The sequence below is a fragment of the Leuciscus leuciscus genome (assembly GCF_965113295.1).
Source record: "Leuciscus leuciscus genome assembly, chromosome: 16".
NCBI classification, from domain to species: domain Eukaryota; kingdom Metazoa; phylum Chordata; class Actinopteri; order Cypriniformes; family Leuciscidae; genus Leuciscus; species Leuciscus leuciscus.
The window spans coordinates 31,999,178-32,014,272 of NC_138740.1; the positions used below are offsets into that span (position 1 = coordinate 31,999,178).

At 36.5% G+C, this 15,095-nt stretch overlaps 1 protein-coding gene across 1 annotated transcript; it reads left to right on the top strand.

The window, feature by feature from the left end:
* Positions 1 to 2,413: 2,413 nt before the first annotated feature.
* On the top strand, positions 2,414 to 7,705 carry LOC309477353 (proteinase-activated receptor 1-like). Its single transcript, XM_082140617.1, has 4 exons — positions 2,414 to 2,663; positions 4,431 to 4,508; positions 4,890 to 5,003; positions 5,180 to 7,705. Exons 1-4 carry the CDS (start codon positions 2,600 to 2,602, stop codon positions 6,319 to 6,321), a joined length of 1,398 nt encoding a protein of 465 aa, XP_081996743.1. The 5' UTR covers positions 2,414 to 2,599; the 3' UTR covers positions 6,322 to 7,705.
* Positions 7,706 to 15,095: the final 7,390 nt, after the last annotated feature.

A 15,095-nucleotide genomic window follows, 5' to 3' on the forward strand; every position in this document is an offset into this window, starting at 1 on the left:
AACTGTTATTTGCGTCAGTTTCACTAAACGGCCCAACTGGCGCAGACATTTAAGAAAGGATGGATATTTGCTTCAAGTGATAGGCTTGGTGAGTGAAATTATATTTGAATTATCTTTCTGTATATGTTACATTTTCTTTAGATTTTCTGTCTAAAAGTGACCAAAAAGACATTTAACTCCAGCTCAACATCGGTGTGGCCAAGCTGCTCCATCTCCAAAACGTTCGTAGGCATGGGTCAGAGTTTGCATGCAGGTGCGCAAATTTCCCCGTAAAGTTTGTTTTTATAAATCACAACTTATGCATCAGAAGTGGCGTACGCCTCAGGGCCTGTTTTGTGCGTACGCAACGGTTATAAATGAGGCCCCAGAGCCGTTGAAAAACATATTTAACGGCTCTGGATCGGCCGTCTTCTGAACGGGGGCGGGGAGCAGCAGCTCATTTGCATTTAAAGGGGACAAACACAAGCGTTTTTGCTCACACCCAAAAAAAACTATAATAAATTATCCTGGGAGTATTTTGAGCTAAAATTTCAGACACATCCTCTGGACACCATAGATTTATATTACATCTTGTGAAAACAGGCATAATATGTCACCTGTAAATTGGTCCAGATGTTTTTGGAACATGTTAGCTGGTTTGTAGCTTCTATATCTAATAGTTTGATAGAGATGGTCTACCGTCTACTGGGTCAATGTTAGCATTAAACTGATGTTGTGATAGTCTGTTTTTGCCTATTGTGACATACTACATCAAGGTGAAATGGCTTCTTGAACAAGACAAAATGTAGGGCGAGACTTGATTTTAACCAAGGGGAATTGGTTTGTTATTGGTGGATCTCATGTGAGTGACAGGTTGGCCCTCCCTAACGCCAGTAAACACTTCTTAAGAGAAGATAAGAGTTGCTGCAAGAGGGAGGGAAAGTTATTTTGATTCAAGATTATGAGGGAGTAGGAATTTAACAAAAAATAATGATGTGCACGGATAAATCATTCACAATCAATACTGCAATATTGTAAAAAAAAACAAAAAAAAAAACATGAACTGTCTTTACACTCTAAAAAATGCTGGGTTAAAAACAACCCAATTTGGGTTATTTTGGCAACCCAGCGCTGGGTCAAAAAGAGACGTACCCAGCGCTGGGTTGTTTTAACCCAACTAGATAACGATTTTCAACCCAAATTGGGTTACATCAAGCCAGCATCCTTACCCAACAGTCTCAACCCAGCATTTGGGTTGAAAAAACAACCCAGCATTTTTTTAGAGTGTAGATTTAATGACTTAAAATTAATAGCGAAATGAGTGAATCTCTGTAAATTGAGCCGCATTTAACAGTCAAAATGACCAGATTTCACCAAATGTAAAACCCCAACCTCTCCGCATTTCAGCAATGTTTAAAAAAACTGTTAAAAAAAAGCAAGGTTACTGGAATTAAACATCAATTAGACTCTAAACTCTGTTTACACTGCACATTCCTTTTCCTTCCCAGTCTTTCTGTACAAACCGGAAACAGCCACTGAGCATATGTGTGTGTCTGTTATCTTAACCAGTCGGAGGTTGAGAGTCTCACATGAATAAGTGAATATGCCGTTTTATAACATTCTGGCATTATGATTCGTGTCTATAGAGCAGCATAAACAAAATCAAATGTGATCATGCAGAATGCACTTTATTCGCCAAGTGTGCACAAGCACTCAAGGAATTTGGTTTCCAGGAGCTCAAGGTACTTACATAACACAATTGAGAAGAGAGAAAGAATGAAGTATGTGGAATTAAAGAAAAAAACAACAACATAATACATCTAGAAAAATTAAATGAGTAGGGAAAAAAAAGAATATACATTTAGATGGTAAGTAGAAGGCCTTTGTACAGATGTTCATAAAGGAATAGTTCACTTAAAAATGAAAATTCTGTCATCATTTACTTGTTTCAGACCAGTATGAACTTCTTTCTTCTGCTCAACACATAAGATATTTAGAAAAATGTCGGTAACAGAGAGTTGATGAACCCCATTGACCTCCATAAAAAAAAAAATACTATGCCAAGATTAATCAGGCTCAAATGTGAAAGAATGGTTGGTAGGGAGCATGAAGAACTATTTGCACAGATGAATTGGCTCCTCTGAATCCAGAACTTAAATTCATTGAAAGTCTTTGGGATGTGCTGGGGTAGACTTTAAGCCTACCTCTTGATGGAAATACATGTTGTGATGTTATTTTCATTAAGAGGTGCTCCAATTTTTTGTATAAATATAAATATGTGTATTTGAGTTATTGATGTAAGCGTCTGTCTGTCTGTCTATGTTGAACTGTAAAGTGTAAGGGACCGCCTACTTTCCCAGGGGCGCTGTGGGACGGTCAGACACACGGTGTGGATTTTCTAAAAACAGCCATATGTACAGCCAAACGTAGGGTCTGTGATGTCACCACATTGTAACGCACATCCTCGCTCGAGCCACATAACTGTTCAGACGGCGACTGTAGACTTCACACGCGAGTTTGATTCTCAAAGCAACATTTCCTTTCTTCAGTTTGAAGAGCTTGTTTTTTTCGTAGCGGAAATTCCCTTTTTGTTCTAGAAACGGACAATAGTTCACACATCATGGAAATCCAAACTATCTTGTTTTTAATTCTAAATGCGCACACATGCACTGCCATCTTTAACGGTAAGTTCAACAAGTTCAAGAAAATGAGCTTATGATTTTCAAAAGCGACGACTTTTTGTATATTTTTGTTGGTGTGCAATATGTATACAAATTGTATATTTTTGTATAGGCTATAGGCTTTTCGGTTAATTAGAAAAGATCGATACTAGATGAAAACAGAATACTATTTATATCTTAAATAACGGTTTAAAAACACCCCGAATGTATGGCCAGTCCATTATGGGGCTATTTTTAGATATTAAAATAAATAAATAAATAAATTAAGCTGTGAAAGCAAAGTGCCAGAATTACTCCAGGCTCTTAAGAAAACTTAAAGGGGAAAAAAATAAGAGAAAGTGGTCAAGCTGTATTTTTTACAAAGACTATCTTAGACCAGCTAAAATCATCTATAAATGTTCCAAAACAGGTATCAATCAACAGGATATATATATCGATAAAGGCTGAAATTACTCCCAGCAAAAAAAATAAAAAATAAAAAAATAATACAGGACGCTTCCTAGGAATTCTGGCCTATTGGGCTGTTCATAGAAACGCCTGGAAGGATTAAGTTATATATACCTTAAGTTATGTAAGTATATATATATATATATATATATATATATATATATATATATATATATATATATATATATATACACTACCGTTCAAAAGTTTGGGGTCGGTAAGATTTTTTATGTTTTTAAAAGAAGTATCTTCTGCTCACCAAGGCTGCATTTATTTGATTAAAAATACAAACAAAAACAGTAATATTGTGAAATATTATTCCAATTTAAAACAGCTGTTTTCTATGTGAATATACAGTAAAGTGTAATTTATTCCTGTGATGCAAAGCTGAATTTTCAGCATCATTACTCCAGTCTTCAGTGTCACATGCATGATCCTTCAGAAATCATTCTAATATGATGATTTGATGCTCGAGAAACATTTATGATTATTATCAATGTTGAAAATGGTTATTTACATTTTTATTTCATGATGCTATAATGAATAGAAAGTTCAAAAGAACATGAAATCTAAAGCTTTTGTAACATTAAACACTACCGTTCAAAAGTTTGGAGTCAGTAAGAATTAAAATTTTATTTTTGGGGGAAAGAAATAAAATAAATCAATACTTTTATTCATCAAGGATGAGTTAAACTGATCAAAAGTTACAGTAAAGACATTTATAATGTTAGAAAGTATTCTATTTTAAAATAAATGCTGTTCTTTTGAACTTTCTATTCATCACAGAATTTAGAACTGTTTTCAACATTGATAATAATAATGAATGTTCCTTGAGCATCAAATCATCATATTAGAATGATTTCTGAAGGATCATGTGACACTAAAGACTGGAGTAATGATGCTGAAAATTCAGCTTTGATCACAGGAATAAATTACAGTTTAAAATATATTAAAATAGATCATTTTAAATGGTCATAATATTTCACAATATTTCAGTTTTTTTTATTATTGTTTTTTTTTTATCAAATAAATGCAGCCTTGGTGAGTGGAAGATACTTCTTTTAAAACCCAATACTTCTCACTGACCCCAAACTTTTGAATGGTAGTGTATATATATATATATTATACTCAAACATAATCCTTCCAGGCGCATTGCCCAATAGAGAGGCTGTTCACAGAATTCCTAGGAAGCCTCCTGTGTTTTTTTTGGCTGGGAGTAATTTCAGCCTTTATCGAGATCTCAGATGTGGTCATTTTCCTGTATTTGTCTAGTAGTGTTATATAATTTTTTCTTTTTTTTTTCTTTTGTATGTTTGATTCCAGTCAGTGCTGAATACAGTTTAGCTGATACTGCAGTAACTGTTAATCCACTTTATCCACCGGATCATGAGAAACCCAGAGGTATAGTATCAAGAGATCTTCTAAATACTGACTATACTTTTGACCCAAGAGCAGCCGGACAAGACCAGTCTCAAGAAATAATTGTTTTCCCTTACAACTCTGAATCGGCATAAATAAATTATTAGTATATTATTATTTCTGTACTCACTGCTTTTTACATTGGACAGAATTTTTTGTTTTTCAAAGAAAGTCCATAAATTTGTATTGAACTTTAATTAATATTTCCACAATAGGCTGAAGAAGGCTGCTCTTAGAGTAGAGAGCTCTATAAAGAAAATGGCTGTTTGCATTTAGCTATGACTAACTTATCAAATTATATAACTTATCATTTATTTGTCTGGCAGCGAGTGCTATCACTGATGGTTCTGTGTTTGGTTACAGCCCCATCTGGACGCAGTTTTGCTGTTAATCGTGACTATATAACCCAAACCGATGAGCCGATTGACTTCAATATGGATGAGACATTACCCAACTCTTCAAATAAAACCCATGGAGGTACAACATCCTCATAGACAGACTGCCAACAACACTTTTACAATGAAAGAAATTGCCTTGTGTTTGTTTTGACTCTGATTCTTTAGTTTAACATCTTCATTAAAACCTCTTAGTCATGTTCAGTTGTCTACTGATGTTATAAGAGATGTCACTGATGGTGTTGTTTTTGGTTACAGAGAACGTTGGACGCGGCCACCCAGAGGTGTCTCGGCTTAACTATAAAGGTGTACATCCATGTAACGACACTAATCTGAATGCTGCAAAATCCAACCGGACCACATGCCTGGAGATACTCAGCGTCTCAGAAGAGGCTGTTCTCTTCCTCAAAGGCTTGATGGTCACACGCATCATGCCCTCTTTCTACATCTTCATCATCCTCATTAGTTTGCCCCTGAACGCTTTGGCCTTGGTGACGTTCACCTGTAGGATTCGAGTGAAGAAACCAGCTGTGATCTACATGTCTAACCTGGCGTGTGTGGACCTGCTCTTCACCCTGCTGCTGCCTCTGAAGATCCACTACCAGCTGAACGCTTCAGATTGGGTGTTCGGTGAGGTGGCGTGTCGTGTGCTCAGTGCTGCTTACTACTGCTACATGTACTGCTCCATACTGCTGATGATGTGCATGAGTGTGGACAGACTGCTGGCTGTGGCGCTTCCCATCGTCTCTCTAACCTGGAGGAGTGCAAGGAAAGCCATGTGTGTATGTGTGCTGGTCTGGCTGCTGGCGCTCGCTGGTACGGTGCCACTTCTCTCAATGACACAAACGGTCAAGATTAAGGATGTGGGCGTCACGTGCCACGATGCGCTTTTCCATGACGACCCTACAGATCAGCTATACATGTACCTGTTCTCCATCCTCTCCTGCCTCTACTACTTTGTGCCACTCATTGTCACCTTAGTGAGCTACTTTACCATAATATATGTGCTCAGTGGCAAGTCTAATCGATTAGCAAAACCATCATCTCTCTCAGAAAAACGAAGGAAAGCTGTGATTATGGTTATCACTGTGCTGATGGAGTTTGTGGTGTGTTTTGCACCTACCAATGGCATCCTGTTGTACCACTGTGTTCGTTTAGCTACTGGAGGAGAGGGAGATTCATCATATGCTGTTTACCTGTTAGCTGTGTGTTTTGGGAGCGCAAGTGTTTTCCTGGACCCTCTTCTGTTCTACTACGGCTCGTCTCAGTGCAGACAGCAGATCAGATCTGTGTTTTGGTGGAGAAGAGCAAAAACTAAACTATCAAAAACAAACACTCAGACAGGATCCTCTTTTGTGAGTTATAAGTATAGTCAGGCTAGTGTTAGTGTAAAGCCTTGAATTATTCAGAAAATTGGTTTAACTTTTTGTTTCAACAACTGTATACTTTTTATACTTTTTTATACTGCTGCTCATTGTGCCACTGACAGAAAATTGAATCCAAAACAGTCTCTTTCTGGCCACAAATCCTGATTCATGATAAAGCATTATCCATTTTCCTTCCGGTGCTGTTGACATATTGACCCAGCTTTATCACATCATCAAGGGACTCCATTTCCTGTTAGTGTTTTTAAGAGACATGGTGATAGTGAAAGCATTTTTATACATTGCCATATTAAGATCACATCCCTTGAGAATGTGATTAGATTTCAGGCTGCAAAATTAGAAAACAAGCTTCCACAATTCACCCCAAAATAAAAATGTTGTTTATTCACCCTCAAGTCATTCTAAACTTCATTCTAAAATGAATTTCTTTGCTCTGTTGTAAACAGAAGAAGATATTTGAAAGAATATCTGAAACCAAATTTTTTATTTTTTTTCATGGAAGTCAATGGGGACCAGCAACCGTTTGGTGAAATACATATATTGGTGGTAATAAACATGTTTAGAACAACTTGAGGGTGAGTAAATGATGATAATTTTCATTTTTGGGTGAACTACTACCCCTGTAAGTCTAAAACAGGACAGAACATTGAATAGCAGCACTTTCAACAAATAGGCTATATTTGAAACATTTATTTGATACTTTAACATCTATTTGATTGCAAGAAAATGAATATACTTGTACATTTAAAATTAATATATAATAAAACAGATCATATATTATGTTCATCTTTTAATATTTTGTCAACATTTTCTGAAAGTTAAGCACCTACTTCACCTAAATCAAAAAAGTTTCATACACACACACACACACACACACACACACACACACACTTACAATATAGGGGCTAGTTGTCAATCAAGCATATTCATTTTTAAAATATTATTTTCTCAAATTTTTTATTCTGTTCTCAAAACTGTCAAGTTAATGAACTATTGCGTGAAATATTTTTTGGAGTAAAAGATGTAAAAACTTGCACTATGGTCTCCCCATGTCATATTGTATTACTGAAGCGCTTATTGTATATAATGTACTTTTCTCAGTTCCTTCATTTTTTCTGTTGCATTATATTTATCTCTTGTACAGATAAGCATAACTTCCCTATTCCATAGAGATAACTATTCTCAGATTTGAATGTTATTTTACCGTGCTAATAAACTACTGTATTTCAAACATTTTTAAATATGTATATAATTGTGTTGACACTGTCCCTCTGTTTCTTAATGAATGATCATCCATGAAATCTTTCTTTCTTAAATCAAAATATTTGCCTTACGAGTAAACAAATGTGTATCACTCTTCAACTAATGGGATTAAAAACGGTAATATTATTATCAGAAACCTGTGAAATGTATTTCTTGAGTGTATTTCTTGTTCTTCACATGGAGGCTCACAGAGGAAGTGAAAAAAAAAATCTATTAGATGGCGATATCCAGACGTTTATCCTGTGTGGCCTGTTGTTAATTCACACACACAAACATGTGAAAACATAAGGTTTCATATTGACACTCTCCATAAATAATATTTTTATCGATTATGATATACCCTGCAATTTCCAATAATGTGATTAAAGCTGGTATAGGCCTATCATCCAATATTATTATCTGAAGCCAATAATATATTGATGTTATTCCTTTCACAGAAGCTGTGCTTATTCCTCTAGATGGCGATATTAAAACACATATAGCCTTTCCAACAACTTTGTGCTACAATGTGATGAGGGTTATCTAACAGTGGTCACTGAAACGTCAAGGTATATCGAAAAAGAATGACGTTATCATATTTCATGTTAAAAAACAGCCTTCTTCCACATCGGAAACATCGCTATACAGAGCATCCCTTTACTGAACAAAAATATATTTCCCATATATGAATGATTAATATATAAAATGGTTTAACAGTAAATTTGAAAATATACATAGGCTACTGAAAAATATGTGACAAATATATTTATTAAAATATCATAATGAATGTAATTTTATATTCAGTAATAGACTTCATAATATATAGATGCATTTGATATCAGATATGGTACTGCATGTGTAATTTATAGCAGATATATATTACTCATGCAACATAAACACACTTAAATGTAAAAAAATGTAAGCTAGTTGACAATAGCACAAGCACATCTGCATATACTGAAGTATTTAACCACGATATTATTACTGTGATGAGAAGTGCACAATCATTACTTTCAAAATATAATAATTATAGTCTTAATGGTATTATTAAGCCAATCATCAAACAAACCACAGGCTCTACTCTTCAGCACAAACTTCCAAAACACAGGCATACCAGGAAACCTTTTAAATAAAACAAATATAATAGAGCATTAAACACTAACAGATCTCGCCCCTATATTAATATTGAGCAAAACACATTAAATAATGCTTTATTTGAACATTTAACCTTTAACAGTCAGAAGCAAAGCATGATGGGAACTAGAAATCTGTTGTAACTCATTCCGTGAATGTGTGTGTGTGAACATACATTCACATTTATAAGGGAACATGTATGTGACGATGTCATAAGTTACCCCTGATTGCTGTGTATGACCTGTGTTTGTTTGGTTTATATTTTTCCATAAATGTTTTTTTGTTTCTCATTGTTTGGTTCAATATGGGTTGGGTAACTTTTTCTAGGTGCACATTAGACAAATGACAAAAGACATCAAGAGTTTTTATTTCTTTATTTTCTTTATTTAGAATTTACATCAACTATATTAGTTTATACCCCCATTTTCAAAACTTACCATCTGGGTTCACGGCTGCAGAATGGTTTCCGGGGGTGGGGGTTTAAGAGGAAGTGCGGCCTTCCTGTTACTCATTTTATGTCATCCCAAATAATTCTGGGTAGTTTAGGCATAGTCCATTTCCTAGTGTGAGCAAGGGGGTCATTGTTTCATTGTTTTATTGTGTTTATTTTGATATTATGTAGAAATGTATTGTTTATTATTTGTATTTCTTTCCTTGTAAAATGTATGTATTGTTTTTATGTTAATGCCTATTTTGAATGTTATTTTCATTTAAGTTTATGTATTATGTATGTGTACATATTATTTCAATTTATGTATTTATTCAGCTATTCTAATTATTTTTCATTTGCTTTTCTGTTTTATCTCAAGATGCCCATTCTGAGGTAACTAGAGAGTATTGCCCTGTCTAAATACCCACACTTCTGGTCTTGGCCACTTGACAGAGCGTGCACACGACAGGATGTAAGTGCACAAGATCCAATGTCTTAAAAATGCCAAAGTGCTGTGCCCTTAATGCACACTAAACCCACACTATCTATGTTCAGGAACTAACGTGCCCCGAAATCGCAAGACGTCGAGGAAAACATTCCACTGTAATTTAAATTGTTCCACTTTAAATTAAATTAATTAGAAATTACATATAATTTGGAAGTAAAACATAATGTGTTGCACCTGATGAGTAGGGTATATGTATTTTTTACAACATTTGGAACTGGTTCTTATCACTTAATTAGAAGCGCCACAATTTTTAAATTGTGTCTTCTAGTTACATAGGGACTACTGAACAAGCATTTAGAAGTGGGAATACTAGACATTTAGACGTTTATTTTAAAATGCAAAAATGAAAATATAAAACAAGCTCTATAAACACTTGCATTTTTTTGCAAGACTAAGCGTGTCCCATGGGGTAATCAAAAGTTACACACTTGCAGTCTTCAGTTCAGTGCTGCGTTCCAGTCCAAAATTGTCATACCCTTCACTCGCTAACTTCCCTCCGTCTCGTTCACTTGGATCTACGTCACTGCTTACGTTGCACGAATGCCAACTACTGGCGGAAACTGCAATGGGCTGAATATGGGGTTATGCGCAACATTCTTCCGGGTTCTACAAAACAGGTTCTACTACTTCCGGTCGTCAGCTACTGAGGTAAACACAGCGTAGTAATGGGGACCTTCTATAGCCGGTGTTTACAGGAGCTACCCCTAATATCAATTTCAGATGTACACCGTATTGCCAAACGGACGTCCAGAGCCCAGAGTGCTCTGTTAGACAAGGGATTTAAGTTTTACTCATTTATTCATAATTATGAAGGTATGTACAGTAGTATAATTATGTAGCTTTTGCTAATGGCACCCGATATAGCGTTAGCTAACTATCAGTTAACAGTTAGTTAGTTTAGACTTGTATGCTATTAGTAGTTTAGCCTTTTATTTTTGCTCGCAGACGATTAAAACAATCAAATGAAGACCAACAGAATTCCAACAGAAACCAACAGAATTCCATTCAGGGTTATAGTACCAACAGTATAATTACTACGATGTCCTGTGTGTTTATGCTGGTCAACCTTCAATTATGTATTATTGCCCCTTCCCGTTCCCGTCCGAGGTCTTGGTGTGCTCGGACCCTCTCCCCCGCCATCCGGTGAGCTCCCTCGGGGCGGCGCGGTCGGCGCGGGGCCGGGTCCCCGGTCTCGCCGGCGCCGAGGCGGGCTCTCAGGGGACCAGGGGAATCCGACTGTTTAATTAAAACAAAGCATCGCGAAGGTCCGCGGCGGGTGTCGACGCAATGTGATTTCTGCCCACTGCTCTGAATGTCAAAAGTGAAGAAATTCAATGAAGCTCGCGTAAACGGCAGGAGTAACTATGACTCTCAATTTTCCCCGACACAGAGCAGATCGGCACACAACAAAAACTGCTGTTCGGATGTTCCCGTTTCTGAAATTTCAACATTTGTGACATTTTAATTAAAACAAATACAATAAAGTTTGATCAGAAATAAGAATTTTATTATAATAAGTGAACATTAACAGTTACCTCAGAGATCACCTACCGCTGCAGATGTGTACGGAAGTGAAAAGCGGAAATGCTTAGAACTGTTTTCCAATTCGAACGCTGGGCGCTCTGCATAACCCCTATTGGAACGTTTAAGATAAAATTTACAATTTTTAAATTTTTCCCTTTAAGAATTTGTTTAATGCAGCATCGTGTTTATAGGTGTGTTTGGGTTGTTAAAAAAAAAATAAAAAAATTGAATTAATATATCATAGAGTTGTTTGTTGTGGTGGTGATTAGATGAGATCTGTGGGGACGTCACAATCGTACTGCATTGTGGGACATATAGGTGCCTGAAGTGTACATATGAAGTAGACTCACTCCCTCGGTCAAAATCGAGGGAGCGAGGGTCTGTCCATATAAACTTCCCTCGTCCACTTCAGGAAGTGGAACGCACTTCAAAATGGCGGCAGGGATTCCCCCGAGGGGAAGTGCTTAGGGAAGTTTGCAAGTGCGTGTCTAAAAATGGACAGGAACGCAGCCCTGGTCTACTTGAACACTTGGGCCAAATACAGGAAATATACACTCACCTAAAGGATTATTAGGAACACCATACTAATACTGTGTCTGACAGAATTTTCCTTTTTGGGTTCCCTTAAATGTGTCGTTTATCCTAATTGAATTTGAATTAAAATTTCACATTCAATTTGTTGTTTACACTTTTTTTTTAGAACCACATCTATATTAACCTGTGAATATATCAATTGTTTTACTATGATTTTTTGTACCATGTTAATATCGTATGTGAAGTTAAATTGGCAATTGGAGTACCATGAAAATACCATAGTATATGAAAATACAAATTATTCAGCACCATATACTGTACGTCATGCAAGTAGACACGTGGTCAAGTGCAAAGACCGCAAGTGTGAGTATTTGGACAGGCCGGAAGTCAGCTCCAGTTTGGATCCAGCTTCTTATTAAGACTTCAGATGCCCAACACCTGTGAAGAGATGATTACAACTCCTGTGAGAACTTCAGATGATACAAACGCTGAATCAAAATGCATCAATGTAAATTTTCTATACATTCTAATCAATTGTTAACAACATGTATTATTCACTACGTCAATGAGCTCACTGTTTCTGCCTTAAATTAATATATTGTTTAATATACATTTAACTTCGTGATTTGTATAGCTGTACATTTCTGAAATACATAACTTGGACACAGTCACCTGACTTATAGGCTACCTCTGATAAATTGTAATGTAGACACATGCATTTATTTATTTTTTAAAGCTGCTTTGACAATACAAGGCATATTGTAAAAAAGCACTATACAAATTAATGTGAATTGAAATGTGAATATTATAAAGCACATCCTGGCATCGACACTTTATCGAGTCGGTTCATTTCAAAGAACCTATTCAAACTACAAATTCAAGAAGTCTTGTAGTAGCTACCAACCCAGACAGCAACATAGTGTCGGCCCAGATCCGGCCCACATCTGGTACGTGTGAATTCCACGTGTCAGATGTGGGTCGGATCTGGGCCGACAGTCTGGGAAGGCCACAAAAACACATTTCCACTACATTTTATTCGAAACTTTCCCCACATCAATCAAATCGTTATGATCAAATGTCTTAATGAATCACATTTAAATGATTCATTTGTGAGGGATGCTGTAATAACTGAACGCATATCGCCGCCTCACACATCATCGGGCGTACGTTTTAAAATAACTTTGTTGATTAGAAAGGGATCTACTTTTGCCCAGAGGGTCTGGCAAACCGTTTGCCGATCACGTCTAGCAATCGGCAAAGCAAACTGTAGTACACATTTACCAACAAGCGATGGGTAACTCGCAAAGCACAGTATTCCTCCTGTTTTCCCAGCACGATACCATAGAACGGCATAAAGTAAGATGGGTTGGGAAGTAAGATGCGGGGCACCAGTTAAAAAATGTCAAAGTTAAAGTTCACGCAAACAGGTATTAATAGACAAGTTTTAGTCAAATATTTATTGTTTATAGCTGAATTGGTAGAATGCAATTATATTTGGAAAATTCACTGAAAAAAATTATTTGTTGAATTTAATCCATTTTTTTTATGGTAAGTGGTTGCACACAATTGATTTTAGCTACATTTAAACAAATGCATTAAGTTTAACAAAAATTGATTAAGTTCAACTTAATGCATTTGTTTAAATGTAGCTCAAATCAATTGTGTGCAACCACTTAGGCTACCATAAATCTTTTTTATTAAATTCAACGAATCATTTTTTTTCAGTGTTAGAATATAGCCTATTAATCCAATAAAGCATGACAACCCCATTCTTGTGTAATATCTTAATAAAATATTGAATTTCTTTAAGTTCACACGGAGTTCAGTTCACTTCACATGATTTCAAGCTATTCCTGCAAGCCAGAGGAATCGTACACAGGACATCATCTGTGTATTACCCTAGAGCAAACGGGGAAGTTGAACGTTTCAATCGCAGCTTGAAGGATAGCTTACAGACTGCATCACTGGAAGGAAGAGGGTGGAAGGAGTTCACCAAAGACTTTCTGCAGGCATACCGTGCAACGCCGCATGCCACAACACATTGCACCCCAACTGAACTTTTGCATGGTAGACCCATGTTAACCAAACTTAACATTTCGGGTCTTCACTTGCCACCTGCTGGTAAACTGCTCTCACCTCAACAGCTTGCTTCGCATGTGAGAGAGAAACAGGCAAAAAGTAAACAGTACAGTGACCGAAAACGCAGCGCAAAGCATGTCTCATTTCAATGTGGATCTTATGTCCGTGTAAAGAGACCAGGAATTGTGCCAAAGACCCAGTCTAAATTTGGGAAACCCCTAAAGGTTGTGGGTAAGAAAGGACTATACACATATAGACTGTCTGATGGACGATGCTGGAATGCATCTCACCTGGCACCTGCACTTGGTCCAAGTAGAACAGAGTCAGACGAGTCAAGTGAACTGTCATTGTTTGACTCTGGGAACACTGAATCGGTAGGGGGTGAACAACCTATAGTTGCACGGCCTGTTCGGAGTAGGCATGCGCCTGCATGGACTCAGGATTATGTGATGTAAGGTGTGAGTTAACGCATTGCTAGTACATCATATGTGTCTCTGCATTAGAAGAAAAATAATGAATAGCTGTTCTGTGAGTATTCTACGAGTACTGTCTGTGAGAGTTACATTGAGTGTTTTGTTATTGCATTAATATGTGACTACTTGTTCTGACTTCAAATAATTCTGTTGGAAGTAATATTATCAAAAGGAAGTTAAGGAAAAAATCATACTTGTTATCTTGTATCCTTACTGTTACTAGTAATGAGTCACTGTTATGGAATGTTTGTTCTTAAGAGAGAGGGATATGTGGTGTTCTATAGTAAGCCACTAGAGGGAGCTCTCGTGTGTAAGACAGAAATGATAAAAAGAGAAGTGAAGAACATGACATGTGGGTGAATAATAAAAAGACACGTTAAGTTCCAGTTACGGTGTTAATACTTTTATTGTGAGGCACTCAACAACAGTATAATGAAATTGTGTAATATATGTTACTGATACAGTAATTGTCAGGTACATTTTTTTTTTTACAGTAGGCCTATGTCAACCAATGCCTGAGAATTCATTCCAGAATACGTTTTAATAAGTTTTGGGAGTTTATTTTTAGTCCATCTCCTACCCTGAAGTCCGTTTTGCAGAGATGGACTAGAAATGAAAAAATTAAAAACTCCCAAAACTTACCATCAGATTCTGGAAGATGAATTCTTCAAATAGTGGTAGAAGAGGATGTGGTGCTGGTCCTTCAAGAGTCACTCTCAATCTGTCTGTCTATAAAGCCTATAACAAAAAAAAAACAGTCTTCATGTATTTTACTACACTTCAGCTTGTGATTCTTATTAAGTGGGGGTCATTTTTTAGGATTCTTTACCTAACTTAAGACCCTGACACCTTGCACGTTGCAGTT

Coding starts and splice junctions, on each gene's coding strand:
- LOC309477353 (XM_082140617.1), top strand. CDS start 2,600: ATGGAAATCCAAACTATCTTGTTTTTAATTCTAAATGCGCACACATGC. Junction 4,509..4,889: donor GGATCATGAGAAACCCAGAG/GTATAGTATCAA, acceptor GTTTGGTTACAG/CCCCATCTGGACGCAGTTTT. Junction 5,004..5,179: donor TTCAAATAAAACCCATGGAG/GTACAACATCCT, acceptor TTTTGGTTACAG/AGAACGTTGGACGCGGCCAC.